The 18,051-nt window shown below is 32.9% G+C and overlaps 1 protein-coding gene and 1 long non-coding RNA gene across 2 annotated transcripts; one reads left to right on the forward strand and one right to left on the reverse strand.

Annotated features, from left to right (window-relative positions):
- The first annotated feature begins 3,377 nt into the window (after positions 1–3,377).
- LOC103500983 (uncharacterized) lies at positions 3,378–5,386 on the forward strand. Its single transcript, XR_001764238.2, has 3 exons — positions 3,378–3,527; positions 3,677–3,726; positions 5,031–5,386. It is a non-coding gene; the product is annotated as an uncharacterized LOC103500983 (long non-coding RNA).
- Positions 5,387–9,486: 4,100 nt separating this feature from the next.
- LOC103500984 (protein NRT1/ PTR FAMILY 1.2-like) lies at positions 9,487–12,300 on the reverse strand. The gene is made up of 4 exons (XM_008464460.2): positions 11,771–12,300; positions 11,476–11,693; positions 10,839–11,386; positions 9,487–10,743 (listed from the first exon to the last, which is right to left on the reverse strand). Exons 1-4 carry the CDS (start codon positions 11,856–11,858, stop codon positions 9,846–9,848), a joined length of 1,752 nt encoding a protein of 583 aa, XP_008462682.1. The 5' UTR covers positions 11,859–12,300; the 3' UTR covers positions 9,487–9,845.
- Positions 12,301–18,051: the final 5,751 nt, after the last annotated feature.

Genomic DNA, 18,051 nt, shown 5'->3' on the forward strand with positions numbered 1-18,051 from the left:
CTTTCTTCATTGGCTCCACCTGTGTTTGATGGTGAAAACTATCAGGCGTAGGCTACTAAATGCAAGCTTACATGGAGGGTTGTGATTATTGCGAAGCAATTGAACAAGACTATGAGATTGCTCCACTTTCTGATAACCCAACAATACATCAAATCAAGACTCACAAGGAGATGGTCACCAGAAAGGCAAAAGCTTGAGCTTGCCTATATTAAGTTGTGTCTCCTATCATATTTAACAGAATTATGGCCTTGAAGTTGGCAAAGGAGATCTAGGAGTTCCTCAAGAGTGTGTATGAAAGTGATAGGAAGATTAAAGGTATGAAAGTGTTGAACTTGGTGCAAGAATTTGAGAGAATACAAATGAAAGATTTTGAATCCATTAAAGAGTACTCAGGTAAGTTGAATGGGATTGCAAACAAGGCAAGAGTATTAGGAACCAACTTATCTGATAATAGATTGTTCAAGGATCTAGACCATTCAAGTCAAGGATGAAGTAGGGAAGCAAAAACTCAACAAGGAGGAGCACATGTTGTACAATAAGAAGAAGATCAACTCTTTCTGGCTACTTGTTTCTCATCAGTCACTCAATGTAATGGTTGGTTAGTTGGTTTTATTGGGTGTACCAATCACATGACAAGTGAGAAAGAGTTGTTCAAGGATCTTGACAAGTCATTCAAGTCAAGGGTGAAGAGAGAAAACGATGAGTATCTATAAGTAAAGGGGAACGACAGAGTGTCAATAGAGGAACCAAGTTGATTACTAAAGTGTTGTTTGTCCTTGAAATTGATCAAAACTTAATAAGTGTTGGTCAATTAGTAGAGAAGAGATTCAAAGTTTTGTTTGAATAAGGAAAGTGTCTCATTTCTAGTTCCAGTGGGAATGAGTTGTTTAAAATAAAGATGTAACGCAAGAGCTTCTCATTGGATCTACACGAGAAGAAGTAGATATCTTTCAAGTGCCAAGTGAATGTGTTGAATTATGCTGAGAAGTTGCAGTTCATCCGCACTAACTTGTGTGGACCTCAACCTACTCTCTCACTTATAAATGTGGTAGCTAGTATTTTATTATCTTTATTGATGATTATACTAGAATGTGTTGAATACATTTCATGAAGCATAAGTCTGAAGTAGTTGAATTGTTTCTGAAGTTTAAGAGATGGGTTGAGAATCAAAGTGGTTGTAAGATTCAGGTGGTGAGAACTAATAATGGGACTAAATATACATCATAAAGGTTTAAGTCCTTTTATGAAGAAGCTGGGATAGAGCATCAACTTACTACTCCATATTCTTCACAATAAAATGGAGTCGGTGAGAGGGAGAACATGCGTGTTATGGAGATGCCAAGATGCTTATGTCTCAGGAAGAACTTGCCAAAGGAATTTTAAGTTGAAGCAGCAAACATAACAGTCTTTCTATTGAATAGACTACCTATGAGGGTATTAGAGAAGAAGACACCTTATAAAGCTTGGTTTAATACTAAACCAAAACTAACAAATTTGAAGGTGTTTGGTTGTTTGTGTTTTTTTTTTATGTTCCACAAGTGAAGATAGACAAGTTGAGTGAAAAGACCAAACCAGGAATCTTTGTAGGCTATAACATTGTGTTCAAAGCCTACAAGATCTATCAACCTCACATAGAGAAGATGGTGACTAGCAAAGATTTTCACTTTTTGGAGGATGAGGGAGTGAGACTAGACAAATGAAGCAAATGTGAAGCAACAAGAAGACTCTCTAGGTCATGATGAATTAGTTGATGATGCACCAATTAAAGAGACTATACTATTGAGGGAGTTGTATGAAAGAAGTAGTGTAGCTGCATTAAAGCATGCAAGATATGAAAAAGCAAAAGGAGATCCAAAGTGGATGGAGGCAATGAAGAAAGAGTTGAGTATGATAGAGAAAAACAATACATTGAAGCTGGTGGAGAAGCCTACAAACAAAAAAGTGATTAGAGTCAGGAGCTTTCAAAACCAAATTGAACCCAGATGGCTATATGAACAAGCTCAAGGCTAGGTTAGTGGTAAAAGGGCATGCACAAGTTTGGGAAGTAGATCTTTTTTTAGACTTTTGCACCAGTTTCAAGAATGGACATAATCAGATTGCTACATGTTGTGTCAGGATGGAAGGTGTATCAATTAGATGTGAAGTTAGTATTTCTAAATGGAGTGTTAGAAGGAGAGATCTATGTTGAGCAACTAGATGCATTCCTTATACCAGGACATAGGTGATCACTTGTTAAACTTAGGTTTTGTTAATAGTTTTAATGAATCCACACTCTATGTGAAGAAATCAAGTATTGGTATTGTGATTGCATCTCTCTATGTAGATGGCTTGCAAGTGACAAGAAGTGGTGATGTTTAGATAAAGATATTCAAGCAAAAAATGATGAACATTGATCTAGGTCTGTAGTATTTCTTCTTAGGTATGACAAATTCAGCAAAGGTAGAATGAAATGTTCCACTGTCAGAAGAAGTACATAAGAGAGAGATATCGAAGAGGTTCAATATAGCGGAGTGTAAAAGTGAACACTCTAATGATTTGGAAGGAGAAATTGCAAAAGAATGATGGAGAGGAACCTATCGATGAGAATGTGTACAGAAGTTTAGTTGGATGCTTCATGTATCTCATCTCCACTAAGCCTGACATTATGTACACTGTAAGTGTCTTATCTAGATTTCTTCAATGTCCAAGCAAGAATCATATGGTTCCTGAAAAAAGGGTTACGAGATATCTGAAAGGCACAATGTCTTTTGGGATCAAATTTAGTAAAGTTGAAAATTTTAAGTTGTAACGCTACTTAGATAGTGACTGGGCTGGGTCATTAGATGATATGAAGAGCACTTCTAGCTATTGTTTCACTTTTGGTTAAGGGTATTTCACATGGTGTTAAAAAAAGCAAGATATAGTGGCTCGGTCAACTGCAAAAACTAAATTCATTACAGCGATGCTAGTAGTCAACCAAGTTGTTTAGTTGACGAAATTGATGCATGACTTGCATCTGAAGCTGGAAAAGTGTGTGAAGGTGTTTCTAGATAATCAAGTCACTCTAGTCAAATTGAATCCGATTTTTCATGGAAGGACCAAACATTTTAAGATCAAGTATTATGTTCTGAGAGATTCAAAAGGAAGGAGAACTGAAGCTTGTACATTGTAGCTCAGAAGAGCAAATAGTTGATATCTTCACTTTACTAAGGGTGTGTTTGGTTGGGATTATGAAGTGTTTGATTTTGCAAAAAAAACTATTTTCAAAAAAATTGTAGTGTTTGGCAAATTAAGATAATGCATTTTTTACAAATTGATTTATAAAATAAATCTTCTTAGAGAAATCCTTAAAATCCATCTTCTTACAAAATGAATTAACCAGGAAATTGAAATGTTTTTCATCTTATATCAAAAATTATAAAAATACCCTCCATATTACCCCATCCTCTCATCTTCCTCCACATTTTTGACGTAGCTGTCGACATCTCCACCACCTAAGCTGTCAAAAACATCTCCTTCATTGTTCTCCTTATGCGATCACTTCTTAGGTATTATATAATCGAAACCCACTAATTTCTCATCCATCTTAATGATTACAAATATCCATCTTAATGATTACAAATCATACTTTCAAGTTTTTTTTTAATTTGGTCATTTTTTATTTGATCATGCAATTTTCTTCATGTTTCAACATCAGTTCTTGGTGGGTTACACTCATTTTCGGGTGGAGTGACTTAATTGCTTGAGGTTAGTGTATGTTATTTTAATTTTGTTCTCGTTTTTAGTTTTTTTTTTTTTTTTTTTTTTTGCGTGGGATTATCTGCATCAGTTTTTTTATTATTAGGGAAATGGATTAGGAATTTCACTATTGCCAATGTTCTTTTGATTGTTTTATTTGATATTGTTGTTCATCTAGGTTGGTTGTCTTGTTTTCCCTTTCCTGCTCTGTTTTATGGGTATCAAAAACTCGGTTATTTGTTGACAGTTTAGTGGAAGTTGAAAGTGAATGTTGTTATTAGGCTTAGAATAATACAAAACTATAGTTTGAAAGTCTAGATAAAAATAGGATTATAACGAGGATGACACAACAAATGGGTATTTCTAGTTATGCTTCTTCTCTACTTTTATGTTTATATATATATTTGAGGTTCTTGTTGTGATGAATAATTTGTTTCCCAATGGCTTTTTCTTCTTCTTCTTCTTCACAACAATCATTAACAATTATTGTTTTTACTAGTGGAGCCACTACAAAGATTTCGACTATGTTTTTTGTTCTTAATGTAAAGATGTTATGTATTGTATGTGTGGTGTATAATAAAGATTAAGAGGTTTTATATGATCTTTACTAATTTTGATAAGATCTGTATGGTGATTTTTTTGTGGAAATCAAACATTTGACTTTTAATTAGGGAAGAAGATCGGACATCAATTACGGGAAACTTAGTTTTAAAGATTCAAGTCGGTTCATAATCCATTAATTGGAAATCTTTGAGTTTTCTTTTTCTTTTTTAAAAAGTCGGTATAGGTTAGTTCCTCTTAGCACCTTCGTCATGTTCCTAGCTTCATTCATATAATAAGAAATTATAGAGCAGAAAATCGAATACAAAAGAGGCAGAAAATAGGAAGGGAAAAGAGAGGTTACATGAAAACATTGAGTTTTAAGGAAATCTGGATAGAGATATGGCTTTAGAAAAGGGCTTTGATCACATACACCTGAAACCAACTAAAAATCTTTGAATTAAAATGATATGAAGTACCAAGATATTAACCATAAAATGAAATTTGGAAGTCTTGGAGTCTATATTAGCAAATAATCTTAATGATTGACATTCTATCTAAGTTTTTATAAGGGTTAAAATACCATATTTTAATCTCTATATTTTTGCTTTCATATTATTTTAACTTATTATCCCATTTTAGCTTATGTATTGGTCATTAAATCTCAAATTCATGTATATACTTTGTGTACAAATTGTAGTATGTTTAGGTTGGGTAAATTTTATGTTAGTTTAATTTATATATATACAAATCTCAAGTCGTCACTATCCCAGGGTTGATTCTCTTTGGTGAAAGGGAGGAAGAGACAAAGAAGTAGTAATGGTGAAAGGAAGAGAAAGAGAGTTTTTTGTTGGACAAAGTTTCTTTAATTTGCTTAACAATGGACCTCAACGACTTGTGCTTTTATCTGTATTTGAAAATTAATAGGAATGTAACTAATGTAATGTCTAAAGTTATTTATTTATTAAGTTCAAAAATCTATGGAAGTGAAAGGATTAGAACTTTTAACATTTTGGTTTGTTGAGTTATGGTCATGTTTGTTGACCGCTTCTAAATACACATGCAAATACACAACGTGAAGTTATTAATTGTTTATTCATCTGAGTAAAACTTTGATGCATCTCTCATATCTCCTGAGTTGAACATGTGTATATTTTTCTTCTTTAATTAGAATCCGGCTCTTAAAATTTGATTGACCTTTTCAATTGTGTCTTCTCGGCTTTATTTCTATTGAAGTTCTAATAAATAGAAAAGTCTGTTACTTAACCCATCTTTTTGTTTCAATAGATGTGCATAAATATAACTACAAATAGAGATGAAGAAGAAAAACAATTCAAGGCAATTTGGGATGATATTATAACGGATGCATTTATCCATGCTTGTGTTGATGAAATTTTGAAAGGGAACAGGCCAAATGGACATTTAAGTAAAGAAGGATGGAAAATGTTATTAGAATATTTAGAGAGAAAACCAAAAGAAATTATGATCAAAGACAAATGAAAAATAAATGGGTTGTATTAAAAAAAAGATTGGCAGATATGGACAGACTTGGTTGGAAACAACACATGCTTGGGTTGGGATTCACTGAGACAAACTATTGATGCACCAACTAAGTGGTAGGAAGAGAATTTAAAAGGTATATCATTTATTTATATAGTTTATTTATTAGGAATAAAAATTGTAATTAAATACTTATTAAATCAATATCTTGTAGGTTAAGCCTGAGGCAACAAAATTTCGAGCAAAGGAGTTGCAAAATGTAGACCAATTAGATATTCTTTTTAAAGATATTACAGTTATGGGAGATGGAGCATGGGCACTATCTCAAGGATTTGTACCTCAAAGTACTGAAGGCAATTCATCTAGACATGTAGGAGAGAATGATGATACATTTGAGGATATGGTGCATAATGATACTGATGATTTGGAATATTCAATACATACTGCTAAGGATTACACTCAAGGGAAAGGAAAAAAAGAATAGGATCAAAAGGTAATCTTGCAAATAAACTTTGTGATCAATTGGAATGTGTGTGTGGATCAATAGATAATTGGAGAAGAGATCTTCCAAGTTGCAGTATTTTTGAAGTGATGAATGTCTTACGAGACATACCTCGAAATATAAAAGGTGATGAGCTTTTCATAAAAGTCGTAGATATCTTTACAAAAAGTAAAAATAGAGAAATGTTTGTAGTGCTACAAGAGCATAAGATCTTGAATTTTTAATGGAGCCTGATATCTTCACACTGGTTACAAATTTGTAATGGAGATCTTAAATGATCACGAGGATAGATGTCACCAACAATTTAGAATGGAAAAACATTTATTCCAGAAATTGTTAGTAGTACTTGAACAACAATGTAACTTTAGTAAACCCAAAAGTATAACTTTGGAGGATGCTATTGCAATGTTTCTTATTACACTAGGTCGCGGTTTCTCAAATAGAATGGTTCAAGAAAGATTTCAACACTCGAGTGAGACTATATCAAGGTGGTTTAATATAGTGCTAGATGTTATTTGTCACATGGCTGTAGATGTAATTAAGTCTATAGATCCACAATTCAATACTACTTCTGATAAGATTAAACAAGACACTCGATATTGAAAGTATTTCAAAGATTGTATTGGAGAATTGATGGTACTCATATACAGGTTGTAGCACCTAAAGAAAGGCATATACCGTACATTGGTCGAAAAAGTATTACCACGTAAAATATTATGGCAATCTGTGATTTTAACATGTGTTTTACATTTGTTTGGGCTGAATGGGAGGGAGCTGCTCATGATGCTCGAATTTTTGTGGAGGCATTAAGAAGACCACATTTAGGGTTTCCTCATCCTCCCAAAGGTTAGTATGTAAGAATATTATCTTGTAGATTCTAGTTATACACAAACGAAAGGATATTTAGGTTCTTATAGAGGTGAAAGATACCATCTTGCTAATTTTCGATGTGGAAGCCAACCAAGAGGCATAAAGGAGGTATTTAATCATAGACATTCTTCATTAAGATGCACAATTGAAAGAACATTTGGTGTTTAGTAGAATGGAGAATTGTTCGGTAAATGATTAGTTTTCCATTTAACAAACAGGTAAAAATTGTTGTTGCTTAAATGGCTCTTCATAACTTTATAAAGGTTCATTCATAGAGTTCAAGCCTTGTGACGACGATGAGATGCTACTACTTTCAAATGATGAAATAAATTATGAGTACGTCAATGAAGAGCATAAAGGTTCAGTTCGTGAAACAAAGATAAATGAAGAACGTGATCGAATTGCACAACTTCTCATATCTAATTGATATTATATTATTTAAGAAAATTTATTATTATTATGTTCAGTTGTTGGAGATCAATTGTAGTTTTTATGATTATGAATTTAAGTATCAAGATACTTCTACTTCTAAAATAAAATTATAAAAAAAAAAATTAATATGAAAAAAAAATAACGCTTGGTCTTAACTTTACTAATTTCAAAATTTTAAAACAATTAGTTTCATGATATCATGAAATTTCTTTTTAAAAAAATCAAAATATATGTATTTCCTTATGAAATTAGGTAATAGTATTTAGTAGTCCTTTATGGTAATTTGAGTTAAATATAAACATTTTTTGTATATGACAAACCAAACAAAATTCACATATAAATACTTATAAAAAAAAAATCTAACCAAACATAAAAGTATTTAAATTTTAAACTCATTTTCAAGAAAGTGTTTAAAAGAAAATTTATTCTTAAAATACATTTTTATAAAAAAGACAAACACAAAAAGCATCCCAGGTCTTTTTGCTTGGGTCGTTTTCAAGCTCTTAGGAGCAAGTCGTGTGTTTCCGATAGCTGAATGTTTTGTAACTTAAACGGCAAATTAGTTTTTGAGTTAGTATAGTTAATTCCTAGTTTTTAGGAAATAGTTAAAGTTATCTTTAGTCGTAGTCAAGTCTAAAATGTATTATATGGAGTTTTCATTGAGTTTTCTAGAATGAAACTTATGCTTCTTGGAGACATCAATATCTAACAATCAAAAGTTTTTACTCTTTAATCTCCTTTTCCTTGGACATATAAACTTTAATTTCTTCCTTCACATGATAAGATCAGATTTTTTTTACAAGCATTTCTATAATCACCGAAAAGGTGTTCTTTCATTTTAAAAACTCATCTTTTAGTTACTTGAACAAAATCCACATACTAATAGTATCTCGTTCATTTAGCAATCAAACATATTTCCATGCTAGATCTTTGCTTAAACTTCCCTCAGCGATCTAATTATTAGAAAATCAAACTACTTAGTAACAAACTTAAAGAAATTGACCACAAAAGTGAGGAGTTGGGATGTACCAAAAATTTCATGAAGATTGAACTTTAAAGGCTACTGTTTTGGAGAGTTTTCTTTGTTTCTTGTTATAACAGAAGTTACAAAACATAGATCCCAACGTGGGATCAGTAGCAGTAGCGAAGAAGAAGAGATGAAGTTGAAGCTTCGAAGGTTATTATTTTGGACTCTTCTTCTCTGTATTTTTAAAGACAAAACAGGGCTGGACGTTGGAAGCAGACAAGAAGATCATTCTGTTTTATGAAAAAGAAGAGGTGAGCTGTCGTGTGCGTGACTAAGAAACAAAAAGTTCTTTGTTTTTTAAAACAGAGTTGGACATTGGCAGCAAAAAGAAAAGATTTCTCTCTCCCTCTTTTGAAGAAGAAGACGAGGAGTCGTCACATATTTTTTTGTAAGAAACTGTGAAGACGAAGTAATCGGCCGGTTATACTTGTAAACTAATCTTAGTCGTAGGTATAATGATGCCAAACTTAGAATTAGGGTAAAAGAAAAAGCTCGCACTTCTTGAAAGGCGATGTAAGGCACTTGCCTTCTTCAATGTGCGTTGCTCATCCGAGGCGAGGTGCCAACGTAGGCGTCAATGTTGCTCCTTGTGCCTAGGTGCTTGCCCGAGTGCGCCTTTCAAAACACCAAACACTGGAAACAGTAGTTTTTTGTGTGACTTAAGTTTGGAAGTTGAACTTTCAATAGCCACGTGGCTCTAATACCAAAACAGATTTTAGAATAACATATTAAAGATGATTTCTGGTGAAAGTAAATGGAAAACTTACTGTATTCATTTATTGTAGGGATTTAAATACCCTAAAGATTACAACTATATGAAGTGGTTAGAGAACCATGGTGAATAACTTACATTTAACCACTTGCACCACTAACCAAGATAAACAATAATTAACTTCCACAAAAATAGTCACGTGGTTAATAAACTATACCGAGTTGTCTTGACCATGTCAATTGAGTCATTTTACAAAAAGTAGTTGAAAATATGGGAGAGGGAAAATCAAATTGAGGATAGTACAAGTATTGTGTACGTTTTTATTGTTAACTTAAATATAAATCAACTATCAAATCAGTATCGATTCTATCATCTCAATTTTTTAAATATAGCAGTTGAGAATAAAGGAGAAATGTCACATTTGTAATACAAGTTTCTTCCTTTTCAAAAAACATTTGTGAGATTGGGGATCAAATCTCCATTGGAGTGCATGTTGAATTCCAATGAGTTAACTTTGTCCATAGAAATTTCAATCCTTCTCCAAATCAAGCATTGGAGGTGCCCTCCACTTCAATCGCTTCCTTATCATCCCAAATCCTACTCTGTTCCTCTCCCTCTTTCTCATCTCCATAGAACCAACTGAAAATCAAATAGTGCAACAAATTAGCGACGCCCATCAAGCTCAACAACCAGTAGTAGTAATCATAATGCCCCTGGTTCAGATTATCTGAAAGCCATCCCACATTCCCATTCTTAGTCGTCCTCTTCTTCACTACGCTCACAGTCAGCGCTGCCACCAAGCTCCCTCCGCCCATTCCCAGCGAGAACAGCGCTACTGCAATGCTGGCCATGCTCCTCGGTAGCTGCGAGTAGAAGAATTGAATCTGTCCTATTGCGTTCAACGCTTCAGCCAACCCCGCCAGGCAGTGCTGTGGAACCAGCCACATCGCCGACATCTGCACAATTCCTCCTGGTACGTTGGCTAGACCTTCATGAATTGCTCTGTTCCTTCGTTTTCTCTCTATTCCTGCCGAAACTATTGAGGTCAAGCATGAGACTACCAATCCGATGCCCATTCTTTGCTTTAAAGTGAGTCCATTTGATTTTTTGGTGAACTTCGCTAATAGTGGGACGATGATTTGATCGTATATCGCGACCCAGATTGTAAGGGTTAGAATTGCGAAGACAGCGAAGGAAGCCGCTGGGAATTGAAAGTGGGGTGTTATGTGTCTGTCCATCGTGCTTGCTTGGAGAGAAGAGAAGGTGAATTGGTTAATGGTGGCACTGATTATAATGCCAGTGGACCAAATTGGAAGTACTCTGATTACTGCTTTTAGTTCCTCTACACGTTGAATCGTGCTTAATCTCCATGGGAATTTGGCCATTCCATTAGAATCCACATCTGTTTCTTTGTTTCTTATTATGCAAGCCTTGTTTAGAAACCTTGAAAGCAAGATAGAAGAATCAACCTAGATCATTTTAGAAAATCTAAAAGCATAATAAGCAACAATTATGGAACATTTTGATTATTAACATACCTCAGTTTAGGCGTTGGGGTGACAAGCTTTGAACCTTTATGGTAAAACCATTTATCAGAAGCTTGTGGGGGAAATTCCAAGTGTCTATTTCTCCAAGCTGCAACGATTACCTGAGTCAAACTGCTAAGCAGACTCTTGTTTGCCATCAGTTTAACATACAATGAAGAGCCAAGAAAGAACATGACTGTGGAAAACAGCATAAGTCCAACAGGAACTCCAAAACCCACAATCCAACCGGCAGCATTCTGGAGATAAACCATAAAGACCACCGAAATGGTGACTGAAATTCCAACTGAAGCATAGTACCAGTTGAAGAAGCTCTGCATAGTCCTCTGGTTTTTGGGGTTGCCTGGATTTTCAAGTTGATCTGCCCCAAACGCCAAGGAACATGGTCGAATTCCCCCAGCTCCGGCTGCCATAAGAAGAAATGCAAAATACAGAAGCATTAGCTGAGCAGTGTTTGCTGAAACACAAAATTCCGATGGTGGTCTACAGTGTGGAGGCCTTGCTTTTGGAAATATGGCTGTTAACCATAAAACCACCATCCCCTGAAGTCCAAAAGAACGATCAAAGTTGAAAAACAGCTGAAATAAACAGATATTCAGGTTGGCAACTAAGCAAATGAATCCTTGCTTACAAGAAGTGTAACCACTGTCCCCATGGCGATGACCTTAAACCGACCCAAGTAAGAATCAGAGAGGAAAGCCCCACCAATGGGCAAAAAGTTTGTCAATGCAGACCACAGAAACAAGACGATGGCTCCTTTAGCTTTATCCATGTGATATTCATTCATCAAGTAAAATATCATATTTGCATGAAGACCAACATTTGAAATCTTCTCAAATGTCTCGTTTGCTGCAGATTTGGAGTTTTTGTTAGTGAATATATTACAAATTTATGCATCAGAACTTTTAGAACTTGTTGAAAATTACCTATAATAAAAGGCATAGTTCGAAGACCACCCTTTTTCCTTTCAACCTTTTGGGTGGTTTCCATTTTCTCTGAATTCTGGTTCTCCATTGGCTTGGTGTTGGCTTTGGGCACATGTCCATAGCAGGAGAAGCAAGCTATAACGATCTAAAACTTTGTTCAATCCGCAAGTGGAAACAAAAAAGAGAGCTTATTTTAATTTTAAAAAGGTTATTCCCAAACTTTGTGTTTTTTTGGATTGGACTATGTTGGGTGGGTTTTTTTCTAAAATAATCCTGGGATGCTTTCTACATTTATCCTTCTCTCAATGATTCCATTCTATTCTATGCCATGAGATTTCTTGTTTGTCATTTAGTATAATATATTTTCTGCGAGTAGTTGAATCCTTCTGCTGTCACCATTTATTTCTCATTTCATTTTGCAGTTCTCAGAGATCCTTCAAGAGTTTGTTTTGTTACAATACGAAGAACACGGGATATAAAAGAACTAATTAGATCACATATGCTTTTATTTTATGTTTCTATTGTTTTTCTTTTTTAGTAAAAAGTAGATCAAATTATATTGTATTTATGTTTTTTTTTTTAATTTGAATGAAATTAGTATGATATGTTTTTTAAACACTATTTTAAAAATTTTAATGATGTGAAATTATGATATAGTATTGTTTTATAAGTTTTTATTTAAATTGTTATACATATGTATATATTTATGTGCCTGTTTGTGTATATATGTACAAACATATATGCATTTATATAGTTTTAATGACATTTTTACTCCGGATTAGTTGCATAAATGACAAAAAAGCCTAAAATAATAGTGGACAAGGATAAAATAAGTATATATATATATATAGCATAAAAAATAGTAAAACATTAAAATATTCACGTACAACCACCATTTTGGATGCTTCTTGTCGAATTCTCAAATTAAAAACTATTACCCATAGTATATATAAGTGATAACGACTATCACTGGTAACATCTATCGCTGATAATTGCTATAAGAGATATATGTTATGTGCTATCACTGATAGCTTTCAATTTGAGAAATGAGTATTTCACTCCACGATCTTTTTCACGTTAAAAGCTATCACTAATAGCTACAATTAGTGACTACCACTGATAGCTTTTATCGGTTGTTATCACTAATAACTATTATCTGTGATAACTTGTCACTATTATAAGTATTTTTTCCCAATTCTTAAATTGAAAGCTATCATTGATAAGAATTAATAGTTGTTATATGTTGTTATCTTTGATAGATGCTTTCAATAGAAGCTTTTAATTTGAGAAATATGTTATTCGTTGATGATTGATAACGCTATCAGCTATAGCTTTTATCACTAATAGTCACTGAAAGAGTAGAGAAACTTTCAATTTGAGAAATATGATATCAGTTGCTATAGATAGCTACTATAATTGATAACTGCTATCGGTGGTAACTTTCAATTTGAGAAATGTGGTATCAGTTTCTATCACTAACATCTTCTATCAACGATTGTGAGGCCTTAGTATGGAGAAAGAAAGTTCTGCCGAAAAAGATCCTTGTTAGGTAGTTATTTCGGATAAGTATGAGACATCCTGTGAGGAAAGGATGTGAAAAGAGAAAGGAGGTGTGAAAAGAAATGCTTAATTCTAAGTTCTATCGCGAGAAGACAAGCAATGTGATAAGAATAAGCTAGCGAGGAAGAAGCATGCAATGAACACCAAGAGTTAGGTGTTTAGCATAGTAATGTGAGAAGAAATGTCTTTTGTTGCTTTCCAAGAAGGTAAGAAAAAGTTAGACGATTAAAGAGTTTGGCTTTCCAAAGAGATAAGGTGTGTATCTCAAGGGAATGTCTAATCGCCATTGACGGTTAGCCTACGTGTTAAGTTAATAAAGAGAAGAAGTTCGGTTATTTTCTTGTTTTGTTATTATCTCTTTGAGTTTGCTGCTTATGAGTTAAAGTTAAGTTGTGCTATGTAAAAGTACTAGGCGACAAAGTAAAGTTCAAAAGTTGTAAATTATTTTCCGTTGTGTTTATCTTTGTGCTTGCCACCTACAAGTTGTTGTATTAAGTAATAAGAGTTAGGCGATGAAGCTAAGTTGAAGAGTTGTTTTCCGCTATAGAAAATTGTGAAGGATTTTAAGGCTCAATGGAAGAGCTTTGCGAAAAGAGACAAGGAAAGGAGTTGTTCTGCTTACTAGGCGTTCAGGACGTCATCTAACGGAGAGATATGCAGTGAATGTCTAGGCGACATGCCCTCATCTAGTTGCATGGAGTGACATTTGGGGCAGGGTGTGACAACGATGTTGCTATCAATCGATATTACTGATAGTTACTATAAGTAATTTTTCTATGTTGCTATCAATGTAAAATGATATCACTAACATTATCTATCAATGATTGCATTAGAAGAATGTTGCTTATAACAACTATAAGCAATATCATTAGAAAGATTTTTTTTATAAGTGATATTTCCTTGGTAAACATATCAATTTTGAACTGATAAGGTTTAATTAGGCTATCAATTGATATTTTTGATAGCTACTATCAATGATATTCTTCTATTACTATCACTAATAATATCTATCAGTGGTAGCAACAAAAGGATATTAAATAGCATCTATCAATAATTATACTTATCGATGCTATCAGTAATATCCCTAATAGGCTACTATATATCAATGATATCAATGTACTGCTACTATTGTTCATTTTTAGCATAAATGGAAAAAGAAAAGAGATTAGATTAGCATGCTATCGGTAATAGCTTTGATCACTAATGACATACTTTCCATATGATAGCTTCTATCGCTAATAGTATAAATGAAATTGATATAGTTGCAACTTTTGTTGAAATAAATTATTGATTTCATATTATGCTATCAATATTTATATCATTTAGAAATTCAAAGTTCAAGTTATCGGTGATAAATTCATGAAAAGCATATTGACACATTGGGCATGATGTCTGCTCACACAAGATTTTTGAAGAAATTTGGTTTGTGGAGTTCAACTTGTATAGATGTTATATTTATGTTGATTTGATGCGATGTGGTTTGATCTCTAGAATTTGATTCTCTAATTCTCTCTTGGTTGGATGCTTACGCTTGATTTGAGGAAGCGAAGCTTCTTGAAGTTGGAGTCTTGGAAGAAAACTTGTATCTTCAAAGGAGCTTCAATATTCGAGGGTGGTCGACTTTAAGGAGTTTAGAAGTCTTCTAGCTCTTGGGAGAATTCTCTCTAAACCTTCTGATATCAAAAATTTTCAACCACCACAAATGGAGAGAACTTCTCTATTTATAGAGTTCCCTGGTGAGCTTTTATGAACTTAGGCCTAATTTGGTTCATGGACCATACCCATGACATGGATTTGGGTCATATTTAATTTTGGGCTAAATTAAGCTTTTTTTTTTTTTTGCTCAATTGAATGTTAGCACAACTAAATAATATTTAATTGAACCAACATAAGTACTTTGATCCAATTGTCATAATAAAGACATGTGACATTATTAGAATTGTCCAACTTGTCTTTAAATTTAATTTAGGACACATGCCAATTTTCAGTTAATCACAAATACAATTATTTTAGTAAACGATATGAAAATTTGTAATTGGTTCCAAAATTTCTTATTCAACAATGTCAATGATATAAGTCATCACGGAGAGTACGAGAAGAAGGAAATTGAAGGGAAAAATTTTGAGAGATAACACCTTTTTGGTTTTATATTTTAAAAGTAGTACAGTTTTAGAAAACTCGTAATTTTGTTTTTCTTAGGGTCAATCTCGAGATATCGACCCCAAGATTCTTCCCAAATTTTAAAAAACTCTTTGAAGGATTTATCTCGGTCGAGTGCATCATCGAGATAGTGTTTTTTTTTATTAAAATTTTGAAAATAAAGATAAAGAAGTCAAACAACGTAACAAGATACTTTGGATATTAGAATAAATTTTTCTTAAAGAATTTTGTTCCTTGAGAGCATCAACAAGAACAACCTTAAATAAATGGGGATTGAACTTTAATTTAAACTAATTGGCCTAAAAATGACTAACCCCTAATAAAAAAATGAGTTGTTTTTAGTTTCCATTTTAGCTTCTATTTTTAAACTCGGGACATCTTGGGGCAACCTTAGTTCGAGATCATATAACATAATGCTTCTGTTCTTTAGCTCGGGACCATCTCGAGGCAACTTTGGCCCAAGATCAATGACATAATTTCTTCTATTTTTAAATTCAGGGACATCTCGAGGCAACCTTAGCCCAAGATCATCTTACATAAATGACTAAATATTGAACTTTAAACTAATCTACATTATATTTGTGTTAGATTTAATGAAGTCTTTATGGTGTGCCTATCAAACAAGTCAACCTACAACTTTTGTATCCAATAGATCAACGTTCAACACACACCAAAAAATTTAGCTCGGTCATCTCAAGGCAGCCTTAACCCAAGATTATGCTACATAATGCTTATGTTTTTTAGCACAAGGTCATCTCCAGGAAACTTTGGCCTGAGATCATTGCCATAATTACTTAAAATTTTTAGCTCGATGCATCTCAGGATCACGATGACCTGAGAAAAGTTAACTTAAATGCTTCAAGATGTCACCAAGAGAGTGTGTTTTCAACTCGGGGACTCTCATTGTAAATCTGGCACGAAAAGAACTAACCTCAATGTCAAATTTTAAATGAAAAACACATTCTCTTGGTCAAGTGTGACGTATGCGACCAAGAGAGACTGAGAAATTTTCTTCAAATAGTTTTTTTAAATTTGAGAAGAATATCGGGGTCGATCTCGGTCGAGATTGAACTCGAAAAAAATAAAATTATGAGTTTTTTAAAATTGTGCTACTTTTAAAATATAAAACAAAAAAAAGGTACTAGTTTTGTCAATTTTCCAAACTGAAGGGTAAAATTGATGCATTTAAAAAAAAGCTAGCATGAGAGGAAGGAACCTGAAGGGCAAAATTGACATTTTAAAAAAATTACCTTATGATCGGTCAAAAATTGCCATTTAATATAAATCAATGGGATTTCACTGGATTTTTATTTAGTACATTTAACTTTTCAAGGTGTTTAGAAGGTAGTTAACAGAGAATAAAATTTTTAGGAACACTTTGTAAGACTTCTAAAATAAGAGGAACCAAAATTTAAACTATGCGTACTTTCTGATCTCCCTTTATTCTTTGTTCCTTGTTAAAAAAACAAATCATTGAGGATGAATTTGTAATTCATATCCAAGATATAATAGTAACTCCGTTTGGTTATGTTAATGACTTTGAGGGTCGTCTAAATAATAGTTGGTTTTGTTTTGTAAACTCTTGTTTTCTTCCAAGAGAATGTATGCATAAATTGAAAACTAATAAAATAAAAAGATATTTTCAAATATAATAAAATAAACTAAAATATTTATAAAAATATAGTAAAATTTTGGATCTTCAACATATAAATATCTATCATCGATAGAATCTAAAATTTTACAATATTTCGTCAAATTTTTGCATTTTTGACAATTCCCTTAAAATAAATTAAGCTAAAATAATAGTTGATTTTCTATACAAATTATTAAATTCATGCATCTAACAATTATAATGAAGTGGGTTGAATTATTTTCCAACTTTCGCTCCTTTAAATCTGAGAAACGACTATTTTTCTTTTGAAAAAAAGACTATTGAATATACAGTTGATATAAATAAATGTGTAATTAAAATATATAACAAACTATCCATCATGAATTGTTTCTCATCTCTCTAAACTCTCCTTACCGTATGAATTCATTATGAAAACCATCTTCTAATCTTCGTCCACTGTGAAGAACACAACAAATTTGTTGGGTGTAGAAACAATTTCTTTGGTTGCCTCTGTCTGATTTTCCTCGTTGAAATCTCAAATTTATAGCCTTTAAATAAACAGTTAGGAATAGAAGATGATTTCAAAAATAAAAGTAAACAATTAATCGAGTTTAATTTCACTATCAATTATGAGATTTAAATGCATTTAAAAGTATTGAAGATGTTCACTGGGAGAGAAGGGCAACGTGGATAAAAAAATTAAACATGAATATGAATAGAAGATTGATCAATAAATTTATTAACTACCCATAATTAATTATAATATGGAAAATGATGTTTAAAATGAAAATTACGATTAATCTCAAATATTCAATTGGAAGACAAACTTCATAGAAGAGTAAAATGGGGAGAAAAAAATTTCTTTCTCCATATAGCCTCTCTTCATTATATTTTAGTTGGATAAACGTTTAATTTTATCAAACAAGGCTAAAACCTTACTTGAGCAAGT

Source organism: Cucumis melo, chromosome 2, assembly GCF_025177605.1.
Source record: "Cucumis melo cultivar AY chromosome 2, USDA_Cmelo_AY_1.0, whole genome shotgun sequence".
Classification (NCBI taxonomy): Eukaryota; Viridiplantae; Streptophyta; class Magnoliopsida; order Cucurbitales; family Cucurbitaceae; genus Cucumis; species Cucumis melo.